Source organism: Chiloscyllium punctatum, chromosome 2, assembly GCF_047496795.1.
Source record: "Chiloscyllium punctatum isolate Juve2018m chromosome 2, sChiPun1.3, whole genome shotgun sequence".
NCBI lineage: Eukaryota > Metazoa > Chordata > Chondrichthyes > Orectolobiformes > Hemiscylliidae > Chiloscyllium > Chiloscyllium punctatum.
In genome coordinates this window covers 12223005-12236435 of record NC_092740.1, presented here as the reverse complement: position 1 = coordinate 12236435, position 13431 = coordinate 12223005, and the positions used below count along the sequence as shown (strand labels likewise).

Genomic DNA, 13431 nt, shown 5'->3' with positions numbered 1-13431 from the left:
CTTTGCGCCATTCCTTGTGTATCTTCTAATCCTTCCTCCCCAGAGCTCAGGCAATGGTCAGTCACACCCTCACTGAACGACCAAATAGCTTTGCAAGCATTGTTTGGCCTCCTGGTCCTGGTCCTGTGATCTTTGTGGGTGGATGTGCTATTCTGGCACTGAGCTCAACAATTCCCCCTCCAAACGTCTCTCTCTCTCCCTTTTGGCTCCCTCACTTCCCCTTTGAGCATCTGCTTAAGAAAGAATAGACCTCCCATAGAGGGAGTGCAGCAAAGGTACACTGGACTAATACTGCCAGTATTGTCCCATCCTTCACCTGGGCCTGTATTCATTATAGTTTAGAAGGGTGACAGGGGATTGGATTGAAACTTATAAAATTCTAACAGGGCAGGGAGGATGTTTCCCCAGATGGGGAATCTAGATCCAGGGGATAGAGTCCCAGGACACAGGGTAGACCACTGCAGACGATGATGATGAAATATGTTTCCATTCAAAGTGATCTGGTGGAATTGTCTATCACAAAAGGCTGTGGAGGCCAAATCACTAGATATATTCAAGAAAGAGACAGATATACTTTTAGATTTTGAGGGACCAAAGAGTATTGGAAGAAAGCGAGATTATAGCATTGAGTTAGAGGATCAACCATGATCATATTGAATTTTGGAGCAGGCCTGAAGGGCCAAATGGTCTACTCCTGCTCCTAGTTTCTATGTATGTTTCAATAACTAAACTCATCTCTACGCCAGTTGTCCTAAGATTTCCCCTTGTGTTCTGTTTGTCGGGGCCAGCACAACATCAAGGACTGAAGGGCCTATTCTGTGCTGTACTGTTCTACGTTCTCAGTTTGGACGTGGGGGAAGTCCCATAGGTTGTTTTTCTCTTTGGAAGCTCATGTATTGAGGATGGGGAGGGGGTTAGTTAACGTTAAATGTCAAACAAACACAGTATTGGTTTATACTCTGAACCTTTGTCTCTGGGGTCTGGTTTGACAATTCAGGGACAGCTCAATCGGAGGAAAACCTCAATGATAGTGCAGCATAAGTTGAGTTTGTTGTGGGGTTGGGCTGGGGCGGAATTGAATTCCTCGATGTCAGGGAGCCACAACACAAAACTCGGAAGGTCAAAGTGGTGTAGCAGAATGTGAATGGGGCTAAGGCTCAAGATGGGAGCTGTGGAAATGAAGCTAACTTGTTCCACCACAAGAGGTAGATCATGACCAATCTGCAATCAACTCCGTTATCCCTTCATACTCTCACCCAGCAAAAACCTTTCAGTCTTTAATCTCCAATTGGTCCATAGCACCAAAGCTCTGGGAGCAGAGACAGAGTTCCAGGTTTCCACTGGACCTGGTGCAAGTACTTCCAAGTCCATTAACTAACCCCCCTCCCCATCCTCAATACATGAGCTTCCAAAGAGAAAAACAACCTATGGGACTTCCCCCAAGTCCAAACTGAGAATGGAGAACAGTACAGCACAGAATAGGCCCTTCAGCCCTTGATGTTGTGCTGGCCCCGACAAACAGAACACAAGGGGAAATGTTAGGATAACTGGCGTAGGGATGAGTTTAGTTATTGAAACATACATAGAAACTAGGAGCAGGAGTAGACCATGATGGCCTAGTGCTCTACTGTTAAACCAGGTAATATTCTGGGATCCAGCTTCAGATCTCATCATGGCAGATGGTGGAATCTGAATTCAATAAAAAAATCTGGAATTAAGAGTCTAATGATGACCATGAAACCATTGTCAGTTGTTGGAAAATAATCCCATCTGGTTCACTGATGTTCTTTAGGGAAGGAAACTGACGTCCATATCTGGTCTGGCCAACATGTGATTCCAAACTGGCTGAATCAAATAAATGTTGATTCAGCCAGTAACACCACATCCTATGAGTGAATGATGATACAAAAATGCAGAGATGCTATTACATACCTCTGAACTTCCTTTTTAAACTAGCACCAAATCAAACATACTACGAAGGTATTATCGAGTATTACCCACCAGGAGCAGTAAATGAACCAACTTTAGTTTTAAGATTATGCCCCATTGTCTTCGACTCTGCCACAAGAATAAAGTGATCCTAACTACGCCATCACTCCCTTTAAGGATCTTCCAAGATTGGGGCAGAGACACATTGCAGCCTCTCTCAGGTGGCAGAAATGGACTGTGTCTCCCGTCTGTTGCGTTATGTAGACACACGGTGTCTGAATGAGAAACTTGTGCCATTCCCTGGCAATAACATTCCTCACTTTGACATGCACAGAATTCACAGGTTGGAATGAGTTAACAAACAGTGACATTGCCCTCAATACCCTGCCCAGAACTTTGTAACATTTATCTGTTGATAAGCTGAGCAAAGTTCATATCAACAGAACAGGCTGCACAAAACTATTTACTTTGACTGTGACCCACTTACTCAAAGCTCTCAGCCTGATGAAATGTAGGTGAAAGGGCTAGCTAGATAGCTTTTTTTAAAAAAAATATTCATTCTCAGGACAGGAATGTTACTGACAAGACCAACATTTATTGCACATCACCTGTCTTGAGAATGGTTGATACAACTGTGTTGTTCATAGAGCTATTTCAGATGACAGGCATTTCAGGACAGTTATGGGATATAGGACAAGGGTCCCAGGTCAGCCCAATGGTGACAAGTTTCCTCCTCTGGAGGGCTGTTAAAAATTCATTTACAGGGTATGGGTGACACTGGCTGGGCCAGCATTTATTACCCCTTCCTAGTTGCCTTTGAGAAGGTAGTGTTGAGCTCCATTCCTGAACTGCTCCAGTCCATGTGTTTCAGGTTGACCCACAATGTTGCTCGGGAGGGAATTCCAGGATTTTGACCCAGCCACAGTGAAGGAATGGCAATACATTTCCAAGTCAGGATGGTCAGTGAGTTGGAGAGTAACTTGCAGCTGGTGGTGTTCCCATGTATGTGCTGTCCTTGTCCTTCTAGATAGGAGTGGTCGCGCTGTAGAATGCACCTGAGACTTTAATCATAGGAAAAATTAACAATCTTCAGCTTTCAACGGTTTTTACGGTATTTTAATTGAAAAATGTTGCTCAAAATGAACTCTCCAGACGTGGGAGTCTCTGGGCAAGACAGGCATCTATTTCCCACATCCTTGTTGCTCTTGGCTGTCTTACAGTCACAATCTGACTGCACTGAAGGAGGACATTCAGCCTGCTCTGAGAGAGCTCTCCAATTTTTATCTCAACCCTGCAGATCAATCCTCAAGAACCGACTCAATTGCCTTCTGAAGGTGCCAATGGAATCTAATTTTGTCGTTCTGTCAGGTAACATTTTGCAGACCTTACCCACTCTTGACGTGAAAAGTCTTCTCATTTCTTCTCCTGTGAAATGATGTAAACCTGTGGTTCTTTGTTACCACCTTGTGTTTCTGCCTTTTCTATCAAAACTTCATATTTTGGAACACCTCGAGTAACCCAAATCTTAATTTTACAACTTAAAAAGAGATGAATATAGCCTCTCCCGTCTCTTCACAATATTTGAGCCTCTCATCCCTGGTATTACTCACCAAGGCCCTAGCATTCCTCTTAAAATGCGGAGCCCAGAATTCTCCAGCTGAGACTGTATTCGTCCTGGTTTACAAAACCGTGTGCCCCACAGAATGGTCACAATGCACAAGGCCGTTTGGCCCATTGTGTCTATGTTGATCGAGTATTTCACCTTGTGCCACACTCTTACCTTCTCTCCATAACCCTGCACATTCTGGAGTCAGACATCCAGTTCAGATAATGATCCTATTCCCACTTGAAGGCATTGATTGAACCAGCCTCCGTTACACTGTCAGACAATGCACTCCAAACCCTAAACACTCGCTACATGAAAATATTCAGCCTTATGCTCCATTGCTTCTTTTTCCAAATACCTTAAATCTGATCCCACTTGCTCGCAATCCTTGTCCCAAAGGAAACAGTCTCTCCCTCCATGCCCATTTCCTTCATGGTTTTGAACATCTTGATCAAATCTACTCAGCCTTCATCAAGGAAACAGTCCCAAAATCTCCAATCCATTTTCATAAAATTAAATTTCTTAATGCTGAAACCATTCTTGTAAATCCTTTCTGCACTCTCCTCAATGTCTTCTCAGTCTTCCCAAGGTACAGGGCCTGAACCTAGACACAATATACCAGCTGAGGATGAATTAGTGCTTCACAAAAATACAGCACACCCTCCTTCTCTCGTACTCTATATCCCCTAACCATTATAATAACAAGACCTGTGACCTCGAGGCTTGTGAATTGGTTGGGTTCCTCTGCTCTGATACCAGTTTGAAATATTACCTCTAGATTAGACTGTCTCTCCTTGTCATCTCTCGCAAACTGCAGCATATCTCACATACCCCTATTATACTTCACCTGCTAGGTTTCTCTATGTCTTTCGGAAGTTGGCTGTTGTCAGAGTCACATTTTTGTTGCCAGGTTTTTTAATCACCCGCAAATTTCAAATTGTGCTCTGAGCACCTGAGTCATTTTGAGGTGGTGGTTGTATTACGGAGCTCAAGAGGAACCCACAATACTTTTCATTCCAATCAGAGAAACATTATTCACCACAGCTCCGGCTGCCTTTGCTGGGAAGGACGCTTGACTTTACATAGTCTGGCCGGTGTGACTCCAGACTCTCAATGGTTGACTCTGAATTGCCCTCTGGGCAATTAAATGGACAATAAATGCTGGCCCAGCCAGTAATGCTCACATACTATAAAGAAATTTGAAACATAATTGATTTAGAAAATACTTTTCAAGTGAGCTGGAGACTCCTGTGAAGTGGTGGCAGTGTTACTTTACCCAGGTTCAAGTCCCATTTGTCACGGAGACGTTTCACAACACATCCAAACAGGTTGACATTAATACAACTATCGAAATGAAAACTGAACCCAAAGATACCCGTATCGTGAGTTTGTATACGTTTTTTTTAATTTAAAAAGAACTTTACAACAGATCCTACATTTTATAACTCACTTCAGAACATGTGCAGGTTCAGCATTTTCTTTTTCACTGGATAAAATTAAATTTCAACACGATCAGAAACAGCTACTGGGAGTGGGGGAGAAGATGGTGCATCAATGAACAACTGAGGTTTGTCTGTACTTCATCGGCTTGGGCACCAACTCACTGCACAGACATAAATATCACATTAAACAGAAAGGAAGCAAACAGCTAAATTACAAAGCAGTAAAGGGAGCGCACGGGAGCGCACAGATCGAATGCAACGTACAAGCATTCAAAGCTCACCCACCCGTTCCACGCACAGTAAACAGAATTTTAAAATAATTACAATGTTCGAATGCAAACAAAGTTTGAGAAAAAAAAAGGTGTGTGCTGCAGACTGACTGTACATCAGGTGGCTGGTCTGGGACGCCTTCTTGCAGAAGACCCAAGAATTCATTTTCAGATACCTATCCAGCGTTCCTTCCCCAGAAGTCAGAGGAATCCCACCCACATGGATCAGACTTGCTGGGGCTGGGGGAGATTGTTCATTTTCTCTCTCTTGTCCTCTTTTCTCCCCCACATTCTCGACGTCAGCTCAGTGCTCTCCGTTGCTGAGGTTAGCAGTACCAGCTTGTGCAGCTGTTCCTGGAATCCTGGGCATTTTCTTGGCAGGGCTTGGTGCACACTGTGAATAACATGGGCATCTTCAGCACATCCATAAGATATAGGAGCAGAGTTAGGCCATTTGGCCCATCAAATCTGCTCCAACATTCAATCATGACTGATATGCTTCTCAACCCCATTCTCCTGCTTTCTCCTCGTAGCTTCAATCCCCTTACCAATCAAGAACCTCCGTCCTTGAAACAGTCACCCCACCTTCACACCACAGCCCTGCACCATCTCCCCTAACACAATGTCCCGCAACCCAACATCATCCCATTACTGCCTCAAATGCACCAGTCCACCCAATCCCATCACCCCACTAGATCCTGTAATCCCATCAGACCTGTTGTTGGATTCCGTAACCCCATCAACCCACCAGTTCCTGGGATTCCATAATCCCATCTGATCCCACAATTCCACCAACCATTCAGATCCTACAGCCCCAAATGTCTAGATCCCCCAACCTCACCAGATCCTATAATCATGTCAGTCCCACGACCCAGTGCCCAAAATGATCTCTCAATCTAGTCTCTCTCCAGGAATACACTGGATTATTTTCTAATCTATTCATATTGCCCAGCTTCTTATTTCAAACCTTGGCTTCATCTTTTCTCACTGAAGATTCTGCTCACAACTTCCCTTCTCATTTCCGACCACTTCATCTTGCTCTCTGCCTACTTCCCTGTTCCTCAGAGAACAACTGGCCAATACCAAATGATTATTTTGAACTGACAATGTTTGGTAATGTGGAGATTGAGAAAGTTTTGCATCTTGTATTCATCCAACAAAGAAAACAAATTCAAGGAGAAGACCAACATTTACATTGCCTGAGGACAGCGCACTGATTGATAAAAGTGTTGTCGTGGAGAATGCATTAATTAATGATGATAACAGTAAACTGCAGGCTGTATTTACATTTTAAAGTCAGGCAAGAAGGCCCCGATTGTTCAGGGCAACTGCCCAGACAAATGAACCAGCGAATGGCATGTATTTTATTCAGTTGAATCAGATAAAGTGTGTAAGTGCTTTCTATCAAAAAAGAAATTAATGCATGTAGCTTCTAGTACACACAAGCTTGCCTTCTTGCAAGCCAAGTGATAATGCCAAATTGGTGGTCAGTGTAATTCTTCACATGTTTCAGGATTATCCAGTAAATGCTGTCCAATTGCAGATTCACATTTAGTGTCAAAAAGTGTGTCGGGGGTTTTGTCAGCATGGATTAGTTGGTTATAGTCTACACCTTGCTTGTCATGAACAACTAAAAGGCTAAATAGTTTGATAGGATCCCCATCGATCTTTGGAAACACAGGCCACACACACTGGCAACACCCTGACACTGAAATTCAAATACCACACGACCCAAGTTCACATCTGAAATGGAACAGTCAAATGAGCTCCCTTTCTTCAATGTCTCGGTTCTGTCGAACACACACTCCCCTTCACTAGACATTATACATGTGTCAAATGAAATGAAACGCTTCGACAAATGTTAGTTCCCTTCAATCATAATTTAAAATCTCTGAGGAATACCGGGATTTACTGATAATGGTATTTAGGGTCCCACGTACCTCAGCTGCGGTGGTTTTGCTCTGGAGAACACCTGGCCCAGCCTCAAAGCTGCTGTTCTCCAGGACTGGCCTCCGAGCGTAGTCACGACGATGTTTGTCATCCACTCGGGTGAGATACCACGTACCAGGGAACAGGTCGTCTACTGCACTCTGTGGCTGGTGGTTTGCTGTGGGGAAAACAAACCAAGACAAATTAAACGAGAGTGGGAGAGGAGACCCACTGTGACGGTGTAACAAGGGATAAAGAAAGCTGAGACTCGAAGCAACACTAATAGGAAAGAACGAACTCCACAAACTCACAGTACGTGCAGTGAAACACACCTATTCTGGAGGGCTTCAAAACCGGATCCGAGTGACACAATCAATAATCATGTGCAAAGTCAAGACTTTAGACATTCAGGCTGGATGGAAATGTAAAATCCAGAACCATGCTTTATCCATGCATCGCTGTAACTGGAACACTGCTGAGCTTGGCCTCGTGGCTCTGGGAAGAGACCCTCACTGGGCTGGGCTGGGCCGGGCCAGGCCAGACTGCAGCTGGAGAGAGTCAGGCGAAGCAACAGTGGTATGAGTGCAGTGAAGGAGTGGTGGCCGAGGTTACCCACAGCCCGGTGGCATCGAGAGTGCTTACTGACACAGGGCCTGTCGTGAACAGCTGGTATCCCCCAGGAGTAGGGTGTTCTCGTGTTGATAGTAATCACTCTGCCCCTGTTCACCTAACCCCAATGTTTTCCTAATTTCCTTTCTGGTTCATGTTGATATTGTTTCCCCTTAAATACATTTATACAATCACCCCAACTACTCCCTGCGACTGTAAACTCCATATTCTCCTGATGTGGAGGTGCCGGTGTTGGACTGGGGGGGGACAAAGTTAAAAATCACACAACACCAGGTTAAAGTCCAACAGATTTAATTGGAAGCACTAGCTTTCGGAGCACTGCTCCTTCATCAGGTAGTTGTAGGAGGAGCAGCGCTCCGAAAGCTAGTGCTTCCAATTAAACCTGTTGGACTATAACCTGGTGTTGTGTGATTTTTAACTCCATATTCTCACACTCCCTGGATAGATGGCGGCACGGTGGCTCAGTGGTTAGCACTGCTGCCTCACAGCACAACAGTCCCAGGTTTGATTCCAGCCTCGGGTGACTGTCTGTGTGGAGTTTGCACATTCTCCCCGCGTCTGCGTGGGTTTCCTCCCACAGTCCATAGATGTGTGGGTGAGGTGAATTGGCCATGTTAAATTGCCCATAGTGTTAGGTGCATTAGTCACAGGGAAATGGGTCTGGCTGAGTTACTCTTCAGAGGGTTGGTGTGGACTTGTTGGGCTGAAGCACCGGTTTATACACTGTAGGGAATCTAATCTAATCACGTGCAAATTAGGAGCAGGGGCCTCTTTCAGGCCTGCTCCATCACTCAGGACCATCATGGTTGATCGCCTTTGTGTTTGAATTCCATGTTCCCAAAAACCCTTGGACTCCTTGCTTAACAAAAATCTATCTAATGCTCCCATAAATTTCCCCATAACTCCCCATTCTTGCTATCGGTTTTCACATTTCCAGCTAGTTTCCTCTCAAACTCTTGCTTAACCTTTCAATCTTCCTCTATCATCTTTGTATTTTAACCAATCATCTGACTTGCTACTCATCTTATAGTTCCATCCTCTCTCCCCGATTATTTAGTTAACCATGGTGCGAGCCCTCACTTGAGAAACTTGCTTTATATTTTAGACGTAGGTTTGCACACAGAGCTAGAAGGTTCATTCCCAGACGTTTCGTTACCCTACTAGGTAACATCTTCAGTGGGCCTCAGGCAAAGCAATACTGAAAATTCCTGCTTTCTATTTATATGTTTGGGTTTCTTTGGGTTGGTGATGTCATTTCCTGTGGTGAAGTCACTTCCTGTTCCTTTTCTCAGGGGGTGGTAGATGGGGTCTAACTCAATGTGTCTCTTGACAGAGTTCCAGTTGGAATGCCACACTTTCCTAGAAGCATGGCATTCCAACTGGAATTCTATCAACAGACACATCGAGTTAGACCCTATCTACCACCTCCTGAGAAAAAGAACAGGAAGTGACTTCACCACAGGAAATGACATTACCAACCAAAAGATATAAATAGAAAGCAGGAATTTTCAGTATTGTTCGCCCACTAAAGATATTACCTAGTAGGGTAACGAAACGTCTGTGAATGAACCTTCCAGCTCAGCGAGCAAACCTACATCCAAAACCTCAACCTGAGCTACAAATCTTCTCAAAACTTGCTACTTTCTTTATATCCCCTTAAATGTCAGCCTCTGCATCTCTATTGATCAAACCTCCAGCCTAGCATTCCATTTCACTCCAGCTAACTCAGCTTTTGTGCCCACATTGTTGCCCTTATTTAAGTGTAAACATTAGTCTTAGAGCTACTCTTCTCCCTTTCAAAACTCAATTGCCTTGTGATCGCTGCTACCTAGGGATGCCTTTCACTTGAGGTTATTAATTAAACCCGTCATATTACACAACACCAAGCCTAATACAGCCAACTCTCTCTGCTTTGTTTAGTAGAGTAGAACTATCTCAACAGCATTCTTTGAACCCCTCTCTCAGGCTGTTACTGACACATTCGGATTGCTCCAAGTTGCACGTTTATTTCTATCTCCACCAAAAGCAGCAAATATTCCTCCCAGCAATGACCTTACCCAAATGATGGGTTTCCTCCCTCAGCTTCATGCTAGTGGCGAATACTTCCGGTGACACCTTCTTGCGCGAGTCTAGCCTGGCCTGCAGGTCTGACAAACTGGACACCAGCTTGTCCAGCGCAGATCCGGGTGTCGCGTCCTGGGTGACGCGGAGCGAGTACAGGGTAGCAGCAAATCCCGAGCCGTAAGAGAACAGGCCAATCCTCTGGCCGGCCAACTGCTGGGCAGAGCGCCTGTAGGTTGAGAAATCCACTGTTATTGCTGAAAGCGGAGGCACGTGGCATGGAGGGGATGAGGGACCAGCAGCACGGGGAGGTGGGAGAAAGGCTGCGAGAGGGACTTACTGGCTTAACACGGCAGACAGGCAGCCGTAGACAGAGGGCGTGTACATGTTCCCATTCTGGTTGGAAAGCATCAGCGATGGATGCGTCTTCTGCTTAAAAATATCGCTGCTTGCCTTCAGGAAAGCTTTCTCCACATCCCGATCGAAGTAAGTGTCCTCAAGTTTCATATCTCTGTGAACGAAACAGGGAACATGTTAATCCCGGTAATGCAAGCCCCCAGACCTCACCACTGACAGCATGAGTGGCAGCATCTGTCGAGAGAGAGGAATAGGAACTAATGTTTCAAGTTCAATACGCCTCCTCTTCGTCCCCACTCTTTTCCCCATCTTCACAGAAGCAGCAAAACCTGCCCGAGTTTCTCCAGCATTTCCGGGTTTTAAATCAGAACCCCAGCATCCTCAGTATTTGGCTTTTGTTGTCTGGGAAGCAGGCCCCATGACGAGTCACAAAATCCGCTCACCTGAAGGCCTCCAGGCCACTGAAGATACCACTCTCTGTGTTGGGGTTGGAGTCACGTAGGAAATCGTTGAGAAGCAGCCGGGCCACAGATTTCTGGACCAGTTTGCAGTAAGGGGTGTGGAATACCATGTAGTCAAAATCCTGGAGAGTAAAGCAAGCATCGCTGCCCTCTGAAACATAATATTCACCAGATTAATGCTGCGTGACAGAGATTAAATTCATGTGATCCCACTGTCAGCGACAAGTGCTCTCAAATGGGTGTACAATCAAGACACACTCCATGGTAAATAGCACACAGGTAAGAAGCAGCTGGACAAGTTAATCTGACCTATATATATAGCTGGGATTCTCTCAACTTTTGCTAAGGCATTAAAGCTAATGACAATTAATGCAATTTCAACCTTTATAAAAAGAGAGCTGCATTATAAATTAAAAGATGTTATGCTCTTAGATGAATTTAATTAGTTTCTACCTGAAGCACTGTCTTCAGTTCTAGTGCAACTAGAGATGGGCAATAAATGTTGGTCCAGCCAGTGACACCCATGTTCCACAAGTGAATGAAGAAAAGGGCAGTTGGGGCCATTTAATAAATGCCAGTCAGCAATAGTAACATATTATGAACAAATAATTTTAAAAATGATGTGACCTCCACTCTACTGTCTTGTCCACTCCCTTGTCAATCAAAAGTCTATTAACTAAGCCCTGAATATATTCAGGACTCAGCCTCTACTGCCCCCAAGGGAAAAAGTAGTTTAATAAAGGGGAAGAAATTACTCTGTGATCTTCTTCATGTCAATCTGAACTACTTCAGGTTCTTCCCATCTAGTGGCTTCTGGCTAGGATACTTAACAAGGGATTAGTGAGTGAACATTTGACTATGCATGCATAAAATTCTATGACTATGTGTATATGTGGGGAAGTACATGGGAAATAATCAGTATTGTTGGAGATTTGTGATGTGTCTGTTAGAATAAGACTCTGACCAGAAGAGCATATTCCTGGACTCTGTCTAACACACCAACCATGAAATTATGACATAACACCTATACCCCTGAAGAGCTAGTCCTGCCTTTCCAATAGCTATAACTTAATGCTGTTATGGCTCCCAGAACTGATGAAAATTAGACATTGAAAATATTTTCAACAGTACAAGAATGCTCAATACTGCATTGCAGCATTACGTAAAACCCATTCAAAGTCCTGTGCTTTGAGTCTCTCTAGATAGTCTTCATCAAAGAATTGATGCACAATGTGCAGAGTACTCCTTTAAAGATGGTTTGAGACATCGTATACACACGAACAGAAGCTATACATTCTCAACAGCCCAGCACCTTTAGCTTGGAAACTTAAACAGGGCAAAACATTTTCCATGGATGTCTGCGACCCAGATCATGTGAAAAATTAGGACAATGGCTAACATGAGTACACCATTGTTAGTTACCCTGTATCTAATCCTGCCCTTCCCTTGCCCTGGGAGTGTTTGATGGGGACAGTGTAAAAAGAACTTCAGTTTCAAAGAGTAGAGGGAGACTTACTTTTAGTTTACTTTGTTTAGAAGAGTAGAGGGAGTTTGAATCTTTACCCAACTCCATGCTGTACCCATCCTGGGAGTGTTTGATGAGGACAGGTTTACTCTGTATCTGACCCTATGCTGTCCGTGTCCTGGAGGTTTTTGGTCGGACAATGTCGATGGAGTTTTACTTTCATTTTAAAAGAGTAGAAGGGACTTTATTCTGTACTTATGCCTATGTGGTACCTGTCTTAAAAGTAAATGAGAGAACTCGGAAATGCTAAATGATTAACTTTCCAAGTCTGATAACCCACTGTCAGTTTTAGGTGGATAAATTCTGGATTTTGATGACATTCAACAAGTAAAGACACTAACAATATTGTCAACAGTTATTGGTTGTGATAATCTGGGGAACAGCTTTGTGAAGAAATAAAGTGGAAGGTGCCAATGGGATAAAACAAGAAGGGGCTGCCACACTTGTTAAAGAGGACATATGCAAATCAGTAAAGCAAATGGAAGTCATTTCTATTAGGTCTTGCCAACTCGCAACACACCAGCCTACCTTTTTGTTTCTGTGCCTGATACTTGTTGCAGTAAACTTTGTAGCAGTGATCTAATGCGCTGAGGTAGCACTGTATCGAAAGCTTCCCATCCACCACTGGGTACTCTGACACCATGTCCGGCTTGTAGAAATCGTATGCGTGCTGCATGTGTGTTCCCCGGAGTCCTATAAGTTAGTGACAAACAATCAGCCGTTACATGCACAACCCTAAGACATTAAAGACAGCAAACCTTCCTGCAGTCCTCGGGCAGGAAATGTTATACATTCCCATCCAACTGCAAGATATGCCGACTGTGACTAATGTTGAGTTGTAAAAACCAGCCTCAGTCACAGCCCAATGGGTCACACTCTCATCGGAGTAAAACACAAGGCTGCCAGCCCCCATCCAAAGATGTAAGCTCATAATCCAGGGTAACACTCCAGTGCAGCACGGATAGAGGGGGCACCTTTCAGCTGGGGCATCAACCCAAAGTCCGGGAGACCCTCTCAGGTGGAAGCCAAATATCCCAATAAAAGAAGAACATAAAGAGCAAAAGAAAAATTCAATCAAAAATTAATTATATGTGAATTAATGCAAAGTAAACAAGCGAAACAGTCAGTTGTTTGAAGGAATGCAATGGAACATCGCCACCTGCTGACAGTGAAACAGGACTACAAAATAAGAATTGCAGCTCTAACAACTAACTCTGGCCTC

The 13431-nt window shown here is 44.2% G+C and overlaps 1 protein-coding gene across 5 annotated transcripts in view; it reads right to left on the bottom strand.

Moving 5' to 3' along the window:
- Positions 1-4918: 4918 nt before the first annotated feature.
- The window catches only part of hmgcs1 (3-hydroxy-3-methylglutaryl-CoA synthase 1 (soluble)), a 28843-nt gene continuing 20330 nt past the window's right edge, over positions 4919-13431 (bottom strand). For all 5 annotated transcript variants that reach the window (XM_072593560.1, XM_072593562.1, XM_072593563.1 and 2 more), the window contains exons 4-9: positions 12738-12902; positions 10667-10835; positions 10207-10377; positions 9863-10095; positions 7187-7353; positions 4919-5640 (exon numbers count right to left, since the gene is read on the bottom strand). In XM_072593560.1, coding sequence (XP_072449661.1) covers positions 5551-5640; positions 7187-7353; positions 9863-10095; positions 10207-10377; positions 10667-10835; positions 12738-12902 — 995 coding nt within the window. In that variant the 3' untranslated portion in view covers positions 4919-5550. The remainder of the gene's footprint in view (positions 5641-7186; positions 7354-9862; positions 10096-10206; positions 10378-10666; positions 10836-12737; positions 12903-13431) is intronic.